At 43.0% G+C, this 19210-nt stretch overlaps 1 protein-coding gene across 3 annotated transcripts in view; it reads left to right on the top strand.

The window, feature by feature from the left end:
* Window positions 1-428: 428 nt before the first annotated feature.
* The window catches only part of LOC138771698 (serine/threonine-protein kinase 4-like), a 44100-nt gene continuing 25318 nt past the window's right edge, over window positions 429-19210 (top strand). For 2 of the 3 annotated variants that reach the window (XM_069951608.1, XM_069951606.1), the window contains exons 1-5: window positions 429-658; window positions 6089-6169; window positions 8909-9037; window positions 12824-12938; window positions 16935-17099. In XM_069951608.1, the coding sequence (XP_069807709.1) occupies window positions 624-658; window positions 6089-6169; window positions 8909-9037; window positions 12824-12938; window positions 16935-17099 (525 nt within the window). In that variant the 5' untranslated portion in view covers window positions 429-623. Of the gene's footprint in view, window positions 659-4267; window positions 4331-6088; window positions 6170-8908; window positions 9038-12823; window positions 12939-16934; window positions 17100-19210 lie in introns of those variants that run through there. The other variant, XM_069951607.1, reaches the window with a different exon arrangement.

Genomic DNA, 19210 nt, shown 5'->3' with positions numbered 1-19210 from the left:
CTGAATGCCGCCCCCATGAAGACAGCTGGTGGCGCCGCCTGAGGCAGACGACTCAGGTCGCCTCATGATTGCGGCGCCCCTGATTACAGCACCTATTATGTGACCCTCAAGCTGTTTGCACACTACAACCCCCATCATGTCACCCCAGCCAAAAGCTGCCATGACATGTTGGGAGTTGTAGTTGTGCATCAGCTGAGTGAACACTACCATGTATGATCCAATAGATCAGTTATGAAATGCTCATCCTCCTCTTGTCCCATGGTTATATCCTGGAACTCTGTAATAGTCCTAAAGCACCTGGCTGGACACAGCAGCACAACCAATGACTACTCCAGCTGCACTCCACCAGGACAGGCACCTGCAGGGATCTCCACCATAACTTATCAGAGGTGACATCACATTGCTGTGTCTGCCCGGACTCGCTTCCTGTTCCTACTTCCGTTCACTAGTATAGAGTGTGTATACATATGCGTGTGTACACACTGGTGTCTGTGCACTAACCACAAGCTGCGATCATCCTGTGCTGCGGCAGGTACATGTAAGAGCTGGGAACCCCGGGGAGGCTGCACCCCCGATCACTGGACATAGCGCAGAGCCCGGCCACTAACGGCTGCAGCAGCATCATGGAGACCGTGCAGCTGAGGAACCACCCGAGGAGGTAGCAGAACCGTCCACCCTGTCACTTCTATCGCCCGATCGTCTCATCTCTGCGACTATTTCCTGACTTTATAGCTTACACTGTGTGTATATATATATATATATATATATATATATATATATATATATATATATATATATATAGCACTATATAGTCAGGCAGATAAGTTCTCCTTTCTTTTTTTATTACATTGTTCTCCTTTCTTCAAGTTTTTGTTACATTGTATCATTTGCCCTAATAATTGTATTCTATTTACAGAACAATGTGTGTGTTTTCATAATATTGTGTATGGATTGAATATGACTAAGTGGATCTGGATCCTAATTTATGCTATTTTAATAATATTATTATTATATATTTTTTTTTTCTTGTCTAGTTCAAAGGGTCAAATTTCAAAGAAATATTATCTGCCAAATATTTGAAGCCAAAGCCAGGAATGGATTTGCAAAGAGGAGAAATCTCAGGCTTTCCTTTATGATCGCTGTTTCTGGCTTTGGCTTTAAATCTTTGTCAGATAATCTTTCTGTGTAAATGGCCGATTCCACGGAACGAATATCGTCCGTTACGGACAATAATTGTCCCGTGGAATAAAAGGCAACTATCAGCCGACATCGTTCATGTCGGCTGATCATTGCGTCGTTTGTCTTTCAAACATGTTGAAGGACAAACGACCAGGATAGCGGCGATCTGGTGCCGCCGCTCCGTGGGTTGGGAGTGACGGCAGCAGAATGCCACTATCCCCTATGGGCTGCCCGGATGATCTAGCGATCACCTGAGCAGCCCCCCCGCACATCCCTGCAGCCCCGCTGTACTCACCTGCTCGCTGCTGCCGTGCGGAATAGCGGCGGCAGTGAGTGGGGAACGAGGAGCAAACGAGCGCTAATAGCGCTCGTTTGCTCCTCACTGTTGGCCCGTAGAATAGGGGCTTTACTGAAAACATAAACTCCTGGCTGCTTTTTTGAAATGTTTTTTTTTTTTTTTAACCGCAAAGCTTAAAATATGCAGTTGTGTACGTTCGCAAGTTTGAATATAACCATTTGAGTATAACCATTCCGATCATCTGACAAATTGTTCGTGATCAGCGAACGCAAACAATATGTTCATACAAGCATGTTCGCTTTATCACTAGTGCTAGAAGTCATATACCATGTTAGGCAGGGTTCACACTGCATTTTAATTGGTTACATTTAACGGACAGAAAAACGCAGTCAACACTACTTTTGTGTCCGTTAAAAAAAAAACAAAAAAAAAAACATCCGCTTTGATCCTTTTTATTTATTTATTTTTTTATAATAGATAATGGATGTCAATGGAAAAACACACACTTGGATATCTTTATTAGCTGTTCACTGGATTAACGTTATCACAATTGCTATCATAGTATTAAGCAATTTCATAGTAACACTGTGAAGGTTCATGCGTAAGCTGGTCAGCCCATTAGTTTTTGCCGATCGCAGTAGCTTTTATAACACAGAGCACTGTTTTAGACGGAACAGAAAACAACATTTTCTACAGGACATCCAGCAGCTGATAAGTAGAGGAAGGCTTGAGATTTTTTAACCAGAAGTAAATTACAAATCTATATAACTTTCTGACACCAGTTAATTTGAAAGAAAAAGATTTTCATTGGACAACCCCTTTAATGAGGAGCTTGTAATTCATTATTACCCCTGTGGTGGCGCTGCAGGGTAACAGAACTACATCTGCCAGGTTTAGGGCTCATTTGCATCAGAGATTCTATGAGGAGCCACAACTGCAGGTTCCCATGTGTTTTTTATAGTAAAATGCCAAACACAACAGAAACCTGACGAACCCCATTAAAGTCAGTCAGATCTGCTGAGCGCCATTGTCGTCTAGCTTGTTGATCCAATACCTGTGTGCTTTGACCAAAGCCTGATAGATGTAGGTTATTTTATCAATATGTTATTCTTTATATGGTATTTTGTGTGCACCTAGTACTGTCTATGTATGGTGGCAAGAACATATGCTGTAGTCTAACCATCAGCATAGAGGAGGCTGTGTAGGAGTCATGATACAGGATGTCTTCTCAGACATCAGTATAGTATCAGTATAGTCAGCCTCTTTATTTCACTCACACAATGGTGTAGCTGTGTAACGTCCACACTGATATGACACGGCCCTTGTGGATGTTCTTAACCGTACCAGAGCATTGCATAATAAATCATTGGGCAAGCCTCCTTCCTTTGCTTCTGCTTTTTGTACATCAGAAACCGGAAGACACTTGTTCTATTACAGTACCCTGCTTTTCACTCTGACTTCCTGCTTTGATGCTTCTATCTATCTATCTATCTATCTATCTATCTATCTATCTATCTGTCTATCTATTTATCTAGCTGTCTATTATCTATCCATCTATTCCAACAGCACTCCAGATAGCGTAAAAAAAAAGTGCAAATTTATTCCATCTTCAAATGTGCAGCACAGCATACTATGCTGTACTGCACATTTGAAGATGGAATAAATTTGCACTTTTTTTTTTACACTATCTGGAGTGCTGTTGGAATATTTTGGCTTATATACTCAATCCGTGTTCTGGATTCTCCGGCTGGCACCCACCATACCATTGAGCTCCAAGCTGTGCTGCTGACATTCACGTTGTCTATCTATCTATCTATCTATCTATCTATCTATCTATCTATCTATTTGTCTATTATCTATCTATCTCCTATCTATCTATCTCCTATCTATCTATCTCCTATCTATCTATCTCCTATCTATCTATCTCCTATCTATCTATCTATCTATCTATCTATCTATCTATCTATCTATCTATCTATCTATGATAGATAGATAGATAGATAGATAGATAGATAGATAGGAGATAGATAGATAGATAGATAATAGACAGATAGACAGATAGATAATCTATCTATCTATCTATCTGTCTATCTGTCTATTATCTATCTATCTATCTATCTATCTATCTATCTATCTATCTATCTATAGTTCATAACTTTATTTGGTTTGCTATATTTGTTTTCATAGTTTATGTATATGTTATCTGTTGCAATGTTCTATACTTCTTCTATGTATTATTATTCACTTCTATACTCCACTGTTCTGTGTATGCTAACACAAGCCATATGCCATAGCTTACAGCCAAATCCCTATTCACTCTAAAAAATTATGTTCATTTAAAGGGGTTATCCTAATGGTGCCTTTAGACAGAGAGATTTATCTAACAGATTTTTTTGAAGCCAAAGCCAGGAACAGACTCTAAACAGGAAACAGTTCATAAAGGAAAGACTAAGGGCCCTATTCCACAGTAACGATAATCGGACGGATCGGCCCCATTTGGCCCTATTCGGCCGATTATCGTTCGGTGAAATAGAGAGAATGATCAGCCGATGATCATGTCATCGGCTGATCGTTCATTTAGGGCCAGACCTAAAATCATTGTTCCCCCACCTCGCATCGCTACGGTTGAATAGCAGTGTGCGGCCAGGCTTCTTCTCCGCGCTGTCTTCATGCCCGTGTCCTGGGCGCTCTATCTTCAGAATGGCCGGTCAGCTGACGGAGCGCTCAGCCAATCACAGGCCGGGACCGCCGCGGCCTGGGATTGGCTGAGTTTGGCCAGTCAGCTGACCGGCCATTCTGAAGATAGAGCGCGCGGGACCCGGGGATGAAGACAGCGCGGAGAAGACCTGACAGGTAATGTATGATGCTGCAAGGGCTGCAAGGACATCGGTAACAATGTCCCTGCAGCCCTCGCTCAACGATCATCGGGCCGTGGAATAGGCCCAGTAAACGAGCGGCAATCTAGCAGATTGCCGCTCGTTTACATCGTTGATCGGGCCCTCCTCGGCCCGTGGAATAGGACCCTAAGATGTCTGCCCTTTTCAAATCCATTCCTGGCTTTGGCTTAAAAAATCTCTCAGATAAATCTTTACATGTAAACACACCATAAGATGCAAGTCTAGGGGATAACTAAGTGATCAGATCTCTGTTCTTGGCATTAGTAAGGCTCCCAGTGACTGGACCCCACTGATAGGGGATAATGTTGGGAAAACGCCTTTCATTGTTTATTTTTAGATATAGAGGGAGATTTATCAAACATGGTGTAAAGTGAAACTGGCTCAGTTGCCCCTAGCAACCAATCAGATTCCACCTTTCATTCCTCACTGACTCTTTGGAAAATGAAAGGTGGAATCTGATTGGTTGCTAGGGGCAACTGAGCCAGTTTCACTTTACACCATGTTTGATAAATCTTCCCCATAATGTTTATGCAAATATTGAGTGAATTAAGTAAATATTGTTGGTTTATTTACTTGCTTTGTAATACCATGTTCACACAGAACGGCCACTGTCTGAGATGTTCAACCCAGCCGATACTGCAGTATCAGTTGGGTGAACATCACTTCAACTTAATAGGAATGTAGGCGCATTCAGATGTGCCCGCACTCTAATTAGCCCTAGCAGGCAATAGAAAGTACAGCCGGGAGCCATACTTTACATTGCGTGCACAGTCTATTTTATGAGGCCGCTGTTTACTGAATATCGACCACACAAAATAGACATGGTAATTTTCTGTGCCGCATTGAATACCTGCAGTAGTGTGTACACTACGGCCGGGATTTCATAGGGGTTAATCGGATTGGCCGCTGTGAATCGATAACGTCCGTTGTTGCAAACCTGCAGCCATTGTTTAATAAAAAAAATAAATACATTGTATGAACTTGGAATAAGGGTGTGTTCACACATACAGAATCTGCAGCAGGTTCAAAGCAAATTTGCAGTAGATCCTGTATGTGTGAACCCACCCTTACAGCATGTTATAGTCCAGAGCAGCATTCATAGTTCTACTGGAATCTAAGGGGGGTTGTCATCACATCCATGCAAGAGACTGTATTTAGGCCACGGCAGCCGTTCATATCATGTTTTTACTGTTTGCCACCAATATACATTGGAATGCCATTAAAACAGTGTTCAGGTATTTACTGCAGCACAGTCATAACCTTTAGGAGACTAAACGCTTGTGTGGTCTGTTTTACATTACTGCGTTTGATCCTTTGAAGGTTATGGCTACGCCATGGTATATGTCTGAATGCCTCTTTATCTGCGTTTTGACATATACTGCTGAATATGTGATTGAGGCCTTATACCCCTTGATACCTCTCCACACAGGCTAGTAGAGGGGGTAAAGAAATCCCTCGAAGAAAAATGGGTAAAGGGAAAGGAGATGGATCTTCATCTACAAAGGGGGAAGAGGAGGAGGGGGCACCTGCAGATAAAGAGAGGCTTACACTTAGCATTCTACTTTTTCAACACAGTTCACTGCTTATTACTGCTGTATAATGTCCTCCATGTTGCTGGTGTCTGTTTCTCTCCATGAGATATTAGAAGTACAGGTACATATAGGACTTGGCTCTGTTTGCTAACACAAATGTCTTTTCTCCTCCTTTTTTATAGGCAGTTAAAAAAACTAAGTGAAGACAACTTAAATAAACAACCGGAGGAAGTATTTGATGTCCTAGAAAAACTCGGGGAAGGGTAAGTGAAGAGGTTCCAGGTCTTGTTATACTCCCTTGAATGGAGAACTGGAGTCACTGGTGATGCTTCTATTCTTATATGTTATATAGGTTGGACACTTACCAGACTAAGGGTACAATTACATGGCCCGTTAGGGGCCCCATAATAACTGTAAAAGAGCTCCGGTCTGCTAGATCAGCGCTCGTTTACTGGGCCTATTACACCGCCCAATAATCGTTTAACAAGGGCTGCATGGACATTGTTACCGATGTCCTTGCAGCCTTTGCTTTAAACTCTATACATTACCTATCCAGGCTGCAGGGCTCCTCTTGCGCTCTACTTCTCCCCAGGTCCCGCGCGCTGCAGCTTCAGAGCGGCCTGTCTCAGCTGGCGGTCCCGGCCAGTGATTGGCTGAGCGGACTGTCGGCTAAGACAGGCCACTCTGAAGCTGCAGCACATGTGGGACCTGGGGAGAAGCAGAGCACAAGAGGAGCCCTGGACCACGGGTAGGTAATGTATGCACTTTGCCAATCGTCAGTCGCCAGCCGCGCACCGCTTTTATTCGTAGTCATGCGCAGTCGGTGCCCGACAATTATAGGTCCAAACCTATATCAACGATCAGCCGATGATCGTTGTTCTCGGCTGATCGTTGTGTTTATTACACGGAACGATAATCGGTTGGATAGGGCCAATTCGGCCGTTTATCGTTCCTTGTAATAGTACCCTTATGGCTAATAATATAACATAATATAATCATAACATGAGCAGGTTTCTTTAGAAAACAGTTGTAACAGACCTACTGGTTTTGCTGGGGATCCTCTGTGCTGCTGTGGTATTGTGTGGTACCATGCAAAGGAGCAGAATCTAAGACCCTGGTTTTTCATTAACTCTTGCAAGAGGGTGTGAAAGGGAACAAACTCCCACCCTTCACGTACTCGTTGTTGGCATCTGCTGACACAGAGGTAATATGGTCCAGAAGGATGTAGCAGAGGCACAATCATAGATAGTAGGTCAGGACTGGCAGGTTTTATTCGGGGTCAGGGCAGGCAGCAGACAGAGAAATGGTCAAGATGCCAGGTCAAACACGGGAGAAGAAGACTGGAGCCGCACCATCTCAGATTACTGTAGTATCTTTGGCAGGAAAGAATTCCATTCTATATAGGCAGCAGAATTGGAATATGTGGAAGTGCAAAGTGTGTCTCTTTAATGGGGTTGTTCACCAATTTTTTTTTCTTTCAACTGGTTCAAAAAAGCCCCCAGAGATTTGTAATTTATTTTTATAAAAAAAAATTCTCCAGTCTTCCAGTATTCATTAGCTTCTGTATGTCCTGCAGGAAGTGGTTTATTCTTTCCAGTCTGGAGAGCAGGAGAGGTTCTCTGTAGGGATTTGTTACTGCTCTGGACAGTTTCTGACACGGACAGAGGTGGCAGCAGAGAGCACTGTGTCAAACTGGAGAGAATACACCACTTCCTGCAGGACACAGAGCAGCTGATAAGTACTGGAAGACTTGAGATTTTTTAATAGAAGTAAATTACAAATCTTGCACTTGCTGGGACCAGGTAATTTGAAAAAAAAGGGGGGGTAAACAACCCATTTAAATATGAGTCAGGGCTCATGAGCTAGGTGTTTAAATATATATATATATATATATATATATATATATATATATATATATATATATACATACATACTGTATATTAGGTTCATATTTTTATTGTGCCTTCTGCATGTATACATTTCCAATATGTGGCACTACCACTACCTATATGAGCACAGACAGGTACGGGCTATATTGACCACAATGGCTTGAATGTAGTCAGCTGCTAGAGACTACATTCAGGTCATTTTCCGCCCAATTATGTATGTTTCTACGTTTTGAGGCTATAGGGGGAGATTTATCAAACATGGTGTAAAGTGACACTGGCTCAGTTGCCCCTAGCAACCAATCAGATTCCACCTTTCATTTTCCAAAGAGTCTGTAAGGAATGAAAGGTGGAATCTGGTTGCTAGGGGCAACTGAGCCAGTGTCACTTTACAACATGTTTCATAAATCTCCCCCATAGAGTGTATAGGTATCACTAGATGACTACATTCGGGCCATTGAAGTCAATAAGCCCCGTGTCTGTCTATGAGTCGGAAGGCACAATCATAGTGTGACCCTACACTAACCCTGAGACACCTGCTCATTTTTAGTCAGGAACAGTAGTGGATTATAATAGGGGCGTTTCGGGCGGCAGCCCGGGGCCCTGAGCTCCTGGGGGGCCCATGACCACTCAAAAAGACTTATATTTTCAGTGGTGTACTGTCTCCTAGCTACACTTCCGCCATGATTTGCAAACAATCGCTGTTTTTTTATGGCAATTTTGCACAAATCAGGACATCATGACATTATCTGTCCTGTACTATGAAGGCCAGGCTAGTGCCGCCATAGTTACAGTGGGGTGGGGGGCCCAGGCTTGGTGAACAGCCCGGGGCCTATGGTAAAGTTAATCCACCCCTGGTCAGGAACCCCCCGTGCCCCTTTTTGCAGTACAAGCGTATATCTTTTAGGTGTTGTATTCATACCCAGGGCTGTAATGTGTCTTATTCTAAGGAATAGTGGAGATAGATCCCAGGCAGAGGAGATAGAAAAAGCTGTGAATTATTTATTGTGTGACAGTAGAACCCTTTACCCATCATTCAATGTTGTACATCACAGATTCGTGCAAAGCAGCCTGATTATCTGACACATTTCGTGTTGTGTGTTTGTTCTTCCTCAGATCATATGGCAGTGTGTTTAAAGCAAGCCACAAAGAAACCAGCCAGATCGTGGCCATTAAACAGATTCCTGTGGAGTCGGACCTGCAGGAAATCATAAAGGAGATCTCCATCATGCAGCAGTGTGACAGGTATACACAGTACATTAGTGTCCTTGTCACTTTTGACATGTCACAGAAACATGTCAAAACTTATGATCTGTCAAAGTCTGGGTATACAGACCTACAGAACCTCACCAGTCTTTAGATATGGGAGATGGGAGAAGCGTCTGGTTGAACACTTCTCTCCCCAGCCTCCTGTAATCTGAGGTGGTAACTGGGGAGTGATTGGTGTTGGTTTGGAACTGAACTGATCAAAACTTGTGGCATGTCTCTAGAGACATTTAAAGGGAAAGTGTCATCAGAAAATGACTTATTATTTAAATAATGTTTTTATGATAAACATATTTTTTTAAGAATTTTTGGTGACATATTTTTTTTATTTTGCATTTTTCTATCTCTATTATAAAATAATCCTGAGATCTTGCAGTTTTCATTCTCATCACTGGGGCTAAAACTAAGCTGAGACTTCTTGTTGTCTCTGTGGTGACAAAAGGAGGCTGAAGTAAAGTAAAGTGATCTGTACAGCATTGCAGCGTCATGTGATACCAGTAGATAGAGGGGACAATAGCAGCTCCCTGTGCAATGACCTCTTCAAAGGTCTCAGAGCGCACTTAGTAATATTTCACATTCATCTCAAGGGGACAGAGTCTGTCTTTTGTCGTCTATGTCCATGAGGCTTGCTGTAAAGCATGTCGCTAAGTGCTGTTAAAAACAGCCCCTATAACAATGTACAAAAAGTAAAATAAAAATAAAAAATACTGTCAGAAAATAGAAATAGTAACAAGTTTGAGTATCTAATCAATAAAATAAAAAATAAGAAAATACAGTAAAAAAAAGTTTGAACTAAATTTCTTATCACTACATAATGTAATTATGAAGTGATAAGAAATTATCATGCTTTATAATATCATTACGTGCATTGTCTCTATGACTGTTCACAGAATCCCATTGAGAGTACCACCATCCTTCTGATGATACTTGCAGTTTCTCCATAGTTTTGCATTCCTATAAATGGAATTACTCTCAGTCCTGTCTTATTATGGGGGATGGAGATGATTGAGAGTGGGAAGTGTCCTGTTTTCCTGATGAGAAACCTGACCGATCAAAACTTTTTACACATCCCTGTAACTGGACCTATCTGGTATCCATAGGAAAGTATAGGAACCAATCAAAGTGTAAGCCTGGACTAAATCAAAAATTTTAATTTGGAATTTTTGATGACGTTCATACATGAAATAATGTTGCGGTTTGGAATCTGTCAATTAGAAAATTAATAGGGAAAGATGTTCATCCCATGTGTGAGCAATAGATGTGATTTCCTATGGGAGTTTTTGCCTCGTTTTCCCATCACCCTCAGTGTTTCTTCCTCTTTCTGGAGAGTCTATGGAGAGAATGCTGTCGGGACACCAGGGATCCGGGGGTCATCCAATATTTAATGCTTTCTAAATTATTAAGTCTTGACCTTTTTATACAGCCAAGTGATTTCCTCTTCAGTTCCTCTAAATGAGTTTCCTGTGAATACACTTCTCATGCGGAATGTTGCTGTACATAGAAATGGAAATCTTGTATCTGAAGTGGATAAATTGGATTACTTTTATGTCGGCTGACACGTGTCCTGGTTTTTCCAGGACAGATTCTGATCTTACATTGTTAATGCTCCATTGCTTCTTTTAGAATGTAAATGAACCAATTCCTGTATAGGCCGCCACTGATAACTATGTGGTGTAGTGTTCACAACTAGAGATGAGCGCAACTCAAGCTTAAGTTAGATTACCTGTGGCTGAAGAAGTTGGAGGCAGCCCTAGGGAGTCTGGGAAAACATTGATATATCCTATGGCCTATGTCTGTATCTATGCTTTCACGGACTCCTTAGGGCTGCATCCAACTTCTTCAGCCACCGATAAGCAAATGCTGAAGGATCAGTCTCCTGCTTGATTTGTGCTCATTTCTATTCACAACCAGTCCAGTAGTATAGATTCAGCTATCTAAAAGACGTCTTATAATGCCATGACATATGTCCCAATATTAGAGAGGTAATCCAGCGAAAATCTTTTTCTTTCAAATCAACTGGTGTCAGGGAGTTATACAGATTTGTAATTTATTTCTATTTAAAAATCTCAAGTCTCCCTATACTTATCAGCTGCTGTATGGCCTGCAGGAAATAACACAGTGCTCTCTGCTGACATCTCTATCCGAGACAGGAACTGTCCAGAGCAGGAGAGGTTTTCTATGGGAATTTGCTGCTGCTCTGGACATTTCCTGTTTCAGCCAGAGATGTCAGCAGAGAGCACTGTGTCAGACTGAAAAGAATACATTTCCTGCAGGACATACAGCAGCTGATAAGTATGGAAAGACTTGAGATTTTTAAATAGAAGTAAATTACAAATCTATGTAACTTTCTTAAACCAGTTGATTTGAAAGAAAAGTACCTCTTTAAGTCATCAAAAGCTGTGTACACATATAAAAGTTGGATGAAGTGGTCGACATTGTACACTTATATTCATACTGTCCTTTATGATGGTTGAGGCTGTCAGCAGGTTCACAGTCATGTACGTATGGGAGGATTGGCTGATTGCGACCGACCAATCACCACTGTGCAAGCTTATCTGTCCCTCATCTACCATTGTTCCTTCTCTAGTATTCCACCGTATTGTGAGATGAGGTGTCCTGTGACTTCTGGTCATAGTAGCCATCATTGTTTTTTTCCCCCCATTAAAATCAATCAATCAATTAAAAATGTCCTATTAGAATCAATTTCCCATTCAAATGAATAGACAGGTAGCTGCACATGAAATATATGGAAAGAGATGAGCAGTAGACAAGGACTAGAGGTGAGACCCACACCTGTAGATACGCCATGTATGTATCCTCCTATACTGAAACTAGCTTCAGATCTGTTCCTTATCTGTCATTTTTCCTACTATAAACTTAACCTGCTTCCTCCTTTGTCGATGTGAGCTGCTCAGTTTTCTCCACAGCAGCCTTTCTACAGTTTCTTACCCTGCATGGGCAATTCAGCTATCCACCTGTCTACAAGCCAATGGTCCTATCCTGCCCTGTACAGTGAAGGCCCTATTACACAGGCTGATCTGGAGGAGCAAGCGAGGGCCAACCTGTCATGTCAGCGCTCGCTCCTTTTTTCCCTCTTGCTGTTGGCCCTATAAAACATGCTGTTAGTGAGTGGATAAGAGCGGTGGGGCCACAGGGATCTGCGGGAGGGGCTCCCCAGATGATCTTTAGATTCCATAGGAAATATCAGTGGTTGGCTGCCGCCGCTCATGTTCCTTGGCGCGATGGTCAGCAGACTGTTCTATTTTTTTCAACATGTTGTAAGACAAGGATCAACCGACCTGACGGCTGATCGTTGCTTTTTAACAGAAGCTATTGCAACAAGCGATTATCAGCCAAATACGCACGATAATCGCTTGGTGTAATAGGTCCTTAAGGGTCCTACTTGACAAAGCATTTTTTTTTTCTTCGTTTTCTCTGATTAATGATGACAAAACGCAAGTTTGAGTTAGAGTTCTTATACTCTAATATATAAATGATCCTGATAATGAACAAGCAAAAAGTTTTTCAACAATGGTTGATGATCAACGACACCTGTATGATATCTTGCTAATTGTTTGATTGTTGGCCTCTGGAGCCAGTGGGATTAGGGTTTATAACACAAGAGCTCTCTCAATACAAGTCAAGTGCCACCTGTTCTTCTCTGTTTATATACTTATTGTATATAAAATTGTCTTTTATTGTCTTTTTTATTTTTTTTATTGTCTTTTATATACTTATTGTTTATATGCTTATTGTCTTTTTCAGTCTCCACGTTGTGAAGTATTATGGCAGCTATTTTAAGAACAGTGACCTGTGGATTGTTATGGAGTATTGTGGAGGAGGATCTGTCTCTGACATCATCCGGCTACGGAAACAAACTGTAAGTCTTGAAAACGACCCACAATCTGTCCCCCCAAACCACTTGTACCTTCGGATAGCTGCTATTAATTCAAGATCTGTCCTGGGGTCCGTTTGGCAGTTGATGCAGTTATTGTCTTAAAAAAACAACTTTTAAACTTGCAGCACTGTGTCAAACAGCCGTATCCTAGAGTGTGTATGCATTAGACTGGCACAACCTCTCCATCCCTCCTCCCCGCCCTCTTCATCATTAGGAATGCCCCAGGTAGGTATTCTCCTATTCCTCACTTGTCTGAACACTGCACAGATGCCTTAACGATCCAGCCCATGTGCCGTGCTCACACGTGATGAATAGTAGAAAATCTGTTAAAGGGGCATTCTAGGACTTCTTCATTGAAGGCCTATCTTCAGGATTGCTGTGGGCCTAACAATCGGTAATAGCTTTTTGCGTCATGTTCCTGGCATACTTACAATGAATAGAAGTGCATTTTGTAGTGGTTGTGCTGGTCTACTGCAGCTCAGCTACCTTCCATGGTTTTTAGACTCCCACCACTGTGATCTATCTTGAGAAGTGATGTGTGAACTTATCGAACGTTAGTGTTCATCCCAACCTGAACCATCCACATTTGACTCCCGGTGGCTGGAGAAGATTAATACAGCCCTAGGGCCAGAAAAACATGGATACAGCTTATGGCCTATGACTGTATCCATGTTTCCAGGACTCCCTAGGGCTGCATTCTAATTCTCCAGCCACTGGAAGTCATATGCTGAGTGTTTAGGTTCAGACAAACAGACAGCCAGGCAGCTCTGGTGACAGCTTTTCTCCATAGAAATAAAATAGTCATCCTGTCCCGTTAAGTCTGGTGGCTTCATCTGCTTTTCTCTGATATATTTGAGAATCTTTACAGAAAGCCTAGAGAATGGCAGGAGAATATACACACTTAACCCCTTATAGCCTGCCTATTTTGGGCCTTAATGACCAAGCCATTTTCATACTTTTTCATTTCCTCCTTCCAAGTGTTGCACCGTTGTTTTATTTTTGCCCACATAGCCATATGAGATCTTTTTTTTTGCAGGACAACTTATACTATTTATTGCTGCCATTTTCAGGTTCATGAAAGTTATTGATTGATTTTTTATTAACCCTTTTTTGGAGGAATAATAGAAAAAAATTCATTTCTTTTTCTTTTTCTTTTTTTTTTTAATATTAAACTTATGCTATTCAGCGTGCAGTAAAAATAACATAATAAATGTATTCTCTGGCTCACTACCATTACAGTGATACCAAATTTGCATAGTTTTTACTTTAACTTTGGCACAGTAAAAACTATTTTATATTTTGTGGGAAGATGTATAGATTTATTGATACCAGTTTTTACACACGCACGCATTTTTATAGCTTTGGTTGTTACGAACGTGCCAATACCAAACATGTATAGTTCTTTTAGGTTTTATGTTAAAATTTATTTTGGATGGAGGATAAACTGACATAAATTTTCATTTTATCATATGGGGGGGGGGGGGGGCAGTGTCAGCGGCATTTAATGGATTAAACTACCCAGAAGGGACGATTCTCTGCTTCAGGTACTTACGGTGGGAGTCCAGCTGTCACACTGACAGCTGATCTCCCGGGATACGGACACAGGAGTGCGCCATTTACTTATTCCAATAGGTCAGTAAAAAGGCGAACATATGAGAATAAGGCCCGCTTCTTAGGTCAGTAAAAAGGCGTATTAGCAGTCATTAAGGGGTTAAAGGGAGAGAATTATCCCGCTGTCTTATAGTATAGCGACCAATCAGAGCTCAGCTTTCATTTTACAAGAGCAATTTGAGAAATGGAAGCTGAGATCTGATTGGTTGCCATGGGCAACAAAGAGAGTCTAAGGGTCCATTTACACAGAAAGATTATCTGACAGATTATCTGTCAAAGATTTGAAGCCAAAGCCAGGAACAGACTATAAACAGAGATCAGGTCATAAAGAAAGGCCAGAGATTTCTCCTCTTTTTTTCAAATCCATTCTTGGCTTTGGCTTCAAATCTTTGGCAGATAATCTGTCAGATAATCTTTCTGTGTAAATGGACCCTAAGGCTAGGGCTGCACTGTGCAGAGTGCGACATAGTGCAGGTGTGATGTGCCACTTGCAGAAAGTCCGCCCTCAATAGATTTTTGGTCACAGGCAACTTTGCTGACCGTTATCTTAATGCAGGTCATGCGTGAATTGCCTTTGACTTCTCTGTTAACAGTTACGTTGTAGTTGTGATAAAGTCGCACAAAACATTTTAGTCACACAACTTGAATGAGACTTGCTGACGCTATATAGGACATAGGACCACTATAGGACAGCTTGATAAATCTCCCTCTCAGTGACCAGTGACTGATCACATACGGGGCATAAACCACAATGCAGCTACTTTGTCCAGCAAGGTTTGAAATCAAACATTTTGGTGGCCCCATAAAGAATGAATAGTAATGGTCGTTCAGGCCCAGTCCACACCATTCATTCTAAGGAAGAGGGTGTTCCTGTTCTTGGGATCGGTGGCCCATCGGTCAAACCACCGCCTATCTGCATGTTGTGAACAATGGAAAGGATGCTGGGGGACCTTGTGAGGTCCCAAGATGTCAACTATGAAGAGGACTAAGGCATCAATGTTTCTTGTATCATCTTCATTAAATGTCCCGGTTTTTAAAGGGATATTCCACTCAAACATAATTTTTCATATGTTGCTACCCATGGTGAGACTAACAATTCCTTCCATACATGTTATTATCTATTCAGTCTCTTTCCCGCAGTTCTGAGCTGCTGCTTTCTGCTGAAGATACAAAAATCTGTGTGTGAACTTTTCTCTCCATTTCCTCCTTCTACCCCCTCCCTTCTAAGACAGCTGATGTAAACAAGTCCCCGGCAGGCTGTATCTGCAACCTTGTAGCTTCTTCATAATGAGTAAATCTGGGTCAAGTTGCTTATGAACTCGCTGTGATTACTTCTCCTGGCATTTTAAAGTTGTAGATAGGGACTTGTTTACATGAAGCATCTTGGAAAAATAGGGGGAGGAGGAGAGAAAAGCTCTGTCTCCATTTTGGTGTCTTTAGCAGAAAGCGGCAGCTCAGAACTGGGGGAAGGAGACTGAATAGATAATAAACAAGTATGGAAGGAATTGTTAGTCTCACCATGGGCAGCAACATATCAAAGTTAAAGTTTCAACGGAATACCCATATTACACGACTGGATACTGTCTGGACAGACCTCTTATAGGTGTTCATGTGTACAATAATAAAGAATAACAAGGGTTTCATAGGATTTATGACAGGACACAATGCATACAGAGGGCCTGAGATCATTGTCCTTGACCATTGATGATATTTACCTTGTTCTCTATTTACAGCCTCATACAAAGAGGAAGCACTTAGATTGTAGTTTCACTTCATGTTTTACCCTGAACAGGTGTATAGTACCGTATGAGAGATGTGCACACCCAGGATAATGTCATTGAAATAGAATTTTTTATACTAATCACTGTCATTTATACAAACTATTCACAAGTTGCCCAGACATTTTAAAAATTTAGATTGCATCAGGTTTCAGTCCATAGATTTGTAATTAGCATCTTTAAAAAAAAATCTCAAGTTTTCCCATACTTATTAGCTGCTGTATGTCCTGCAGGAAATGTTTTATTTTCAGTTTGACACAGTGCTCTCTGCTGACATCTCTGGCCGAGACAGGAACTGTCCAGAGCAGGAGAAGTTTTCAATGGGGATTCATAGAAAGCCGAGACAAAGTTTCTGTCTCGGCCAGAGATGTCAGCAGAGAGCACTGTGTCAGACTGAAAATAAAAACAACATTTCCTGCAGGACATACAGCAGCTGATAAGTATGGGAAGACTTGAGATTTTTTTAATAGAAGTAAATTACAAATCTATATAACTTTCTGACACCAGTTGATTTGAAAGAAAAATATTTTCGCTTTAAATTATGGTATCCATTACTATGACAATATACCATTTTATTCTCTCTCTCCAGTTAAAAGAAGACGAAATTGCAACTATCCTGCAGTCGACTTTGAAAGGACTGGAGTATCTTCATTTTATGAGAAAAATACACAGAGATATCAAGGCCGGGAATATACTATTAAGCTCTGAAGGGGTGGCTAAGCTGGCCGATTTTGGAGTGGCAGGTCAGCTGACTGTAAGTATTGTGTCCCATATTATTTACATAGTAACATAGTAACATAGTAAATAGGGTTGAAAGAAGACAAGAGTCCATCAGGTTCAACCTAGGAAAATCCTACTGTGTTGATCCAGGAAGGCGAAAAACCCCTATGGGGCAGAAGACAAACGCCCCACCACAGGGAGAAACTCCCCCCCCTCCCCCGACTGCAATGGCAACCAGAACAATCCCCGGATCAACGTATCACCAGAAATCTAATGCCCATAACTTGTAATATTATATTTTTCAAGAAAATCATCCAGGCCTCCCTTGAACTTATTTAATGAATCAGCCATGACAACATCATGTGGCAGAGAGTTCCACAGTCTTACCGCTCGTACAGTAAAGAACCCGCGTCGATGCTGATGATGAAATCTTCTTTCCTCTAGACGTAGAGGATGCCCCCTTGTCATTGTTACAGACCTAGGAGTAAAAAGACCACTACAAAAATCTCTGTACTGTCCATTCATATATTTGTACATTGTGATCAGATCGCCCCTAAGACGTCTTTTTTCTAGCGTAAATAACCCCAAGCGTGATAACCTGTCCTGGTACTGTAACCCACCCATTCCCTTAATGACCTTTGTTGCCCTCCTCTGCACCCGCTCTAGTTCAGCTGTGTCCTTCTTATATACCGGTGCCCAAAACTGTACACAGTATTCCATGTGTGGTCTGACCAGTGATTTATAAAGAGGCAAAACTATGTTCTCATCTTTAGCATCTATACCTCTTTTGATGCACCCCATTATTTTATTAGCCTTGGCAGCTGCTGCCTGGCACTGATCACTAAAGTTGAGTTTACTGTCCACCAATACCCCCAGGTCCTTTTCGGAAGTAGTTTTACCCAGTGTTTTATTATTTAGCACATAACTGTACTTATTATTTCTATGGCCCAAATGCAGTGGCGTAGCCACCGTGGTCGCGGGGGTCGCCGCCGCGACCGGGCCCGCCACAAGGGGGGCCCGCGGGGCCCCCCGATCAATCACTCTTGTGACCGCAAGCATTGTTTTGCTTGCGGTCACAAGAGTCGGGCTCCGTCTTACCCCCGGCAGCGCGCGCATCCCAGAACTCCCTGCGCGCCTTGGGCCCTGACTTCCGGTTCCGGCGCGCAGGGAGTTCTGGGATGCGCGCGCTGCCGGGGATAAGACGCGACACCCCCGGCAGCCGCGCAGCAGCCGGGGACAGACCAGGAGGAGTGAGAATCAACGTGGGAGCGCGATGTCAGGTGAGTTAAGTTTTGTTTTTTTTATCAGCCTGTACGGGTGGGGGGAAAGGAGGGGGGCATCTATGAGGGTGGGGGGAAAGGAGGGGGGCATCTATGAGGGTGGGGGGAAAGGAGGGGGCCATCTATGAGGGTGGGGGGAAAGGAGGGGGCCATCTATGAGGGTGGGGGGAAAGGAGGGGGGCATCTATGAGGGTGGGGGGAAAGGAGGGGGCCATCTATGAGGGTGGGGGGAAGAGGGGGCCATCTATGAGGGTGGGGGGAAAGAGGGGGGCTATCTATGAGGGTGGGGGGGAAGGAGGGGGGCATCTATGAGGGTGGGGGGGAAGGAGGGGGGCATCTATGAGGGTGGGGGAGAAGGAGGGGGGCATCTATGAGGGTGGGGGGAAGAGGGGGCCATTTATGAGGGTGGGGGGAAAGAGGGGGCCATCTATGAGGGTGGGGGGAAGGAGGGGGCCATCTATGAGGGTGGGGGGAAGGAGGGGGCCATCTATGAGGGTGGGGGGAAGGAGGGGCCATCTATGAGGGTGGGGGGAAAGAGGGGCCATCTATGAGGGTGGGGGGAAAGAGGGGCCATCTATGAGGGTGGGGGGAAAGAGGGGGGCATCTATGAGGGTGGGGGGGGGAAGGGGACCATCTATAAGGGAGGGAGGAAGGGGACCATCTATAAAGGGGGGGAAAGGGGACCATCTATAAGGGAGGGGGGGAAGGGGACCATCTATAAGGGAGGGAGGAAGGGGACCATCTATAAAGGGGGGGAAGGGGACCATCTATAAGGGAGGGGGGGAAGGGGACCATCTATAAGGGAGGGGGGGGAAGGGGACCATCTATAAGGGAGGGGGGGGAAGGGGACCATCTATAAGGGAGG

The sequence above is a fragment of the Dendropsophus ebraccatus genome, chromosome 14 (assembly GCF_027789765.1).
Source record: "Dendropsophus ebraccatus isolate aDenEbr1 chromosome 14, aDenEbr1.pat, whole genome shotgun sequence".
NCBI classification, from domain to species: Eukaryota; Metazoa; Chordata; class Amphibia; order Anura; family Hylidae; genus Dendropsophus; species Dendropsophus ebraccatus.
The sequence above is the reverse complement of the archived record's forward strand: the minus strand, read 5'-3'. Positions and strand labels throughout refer to the sequence as shown.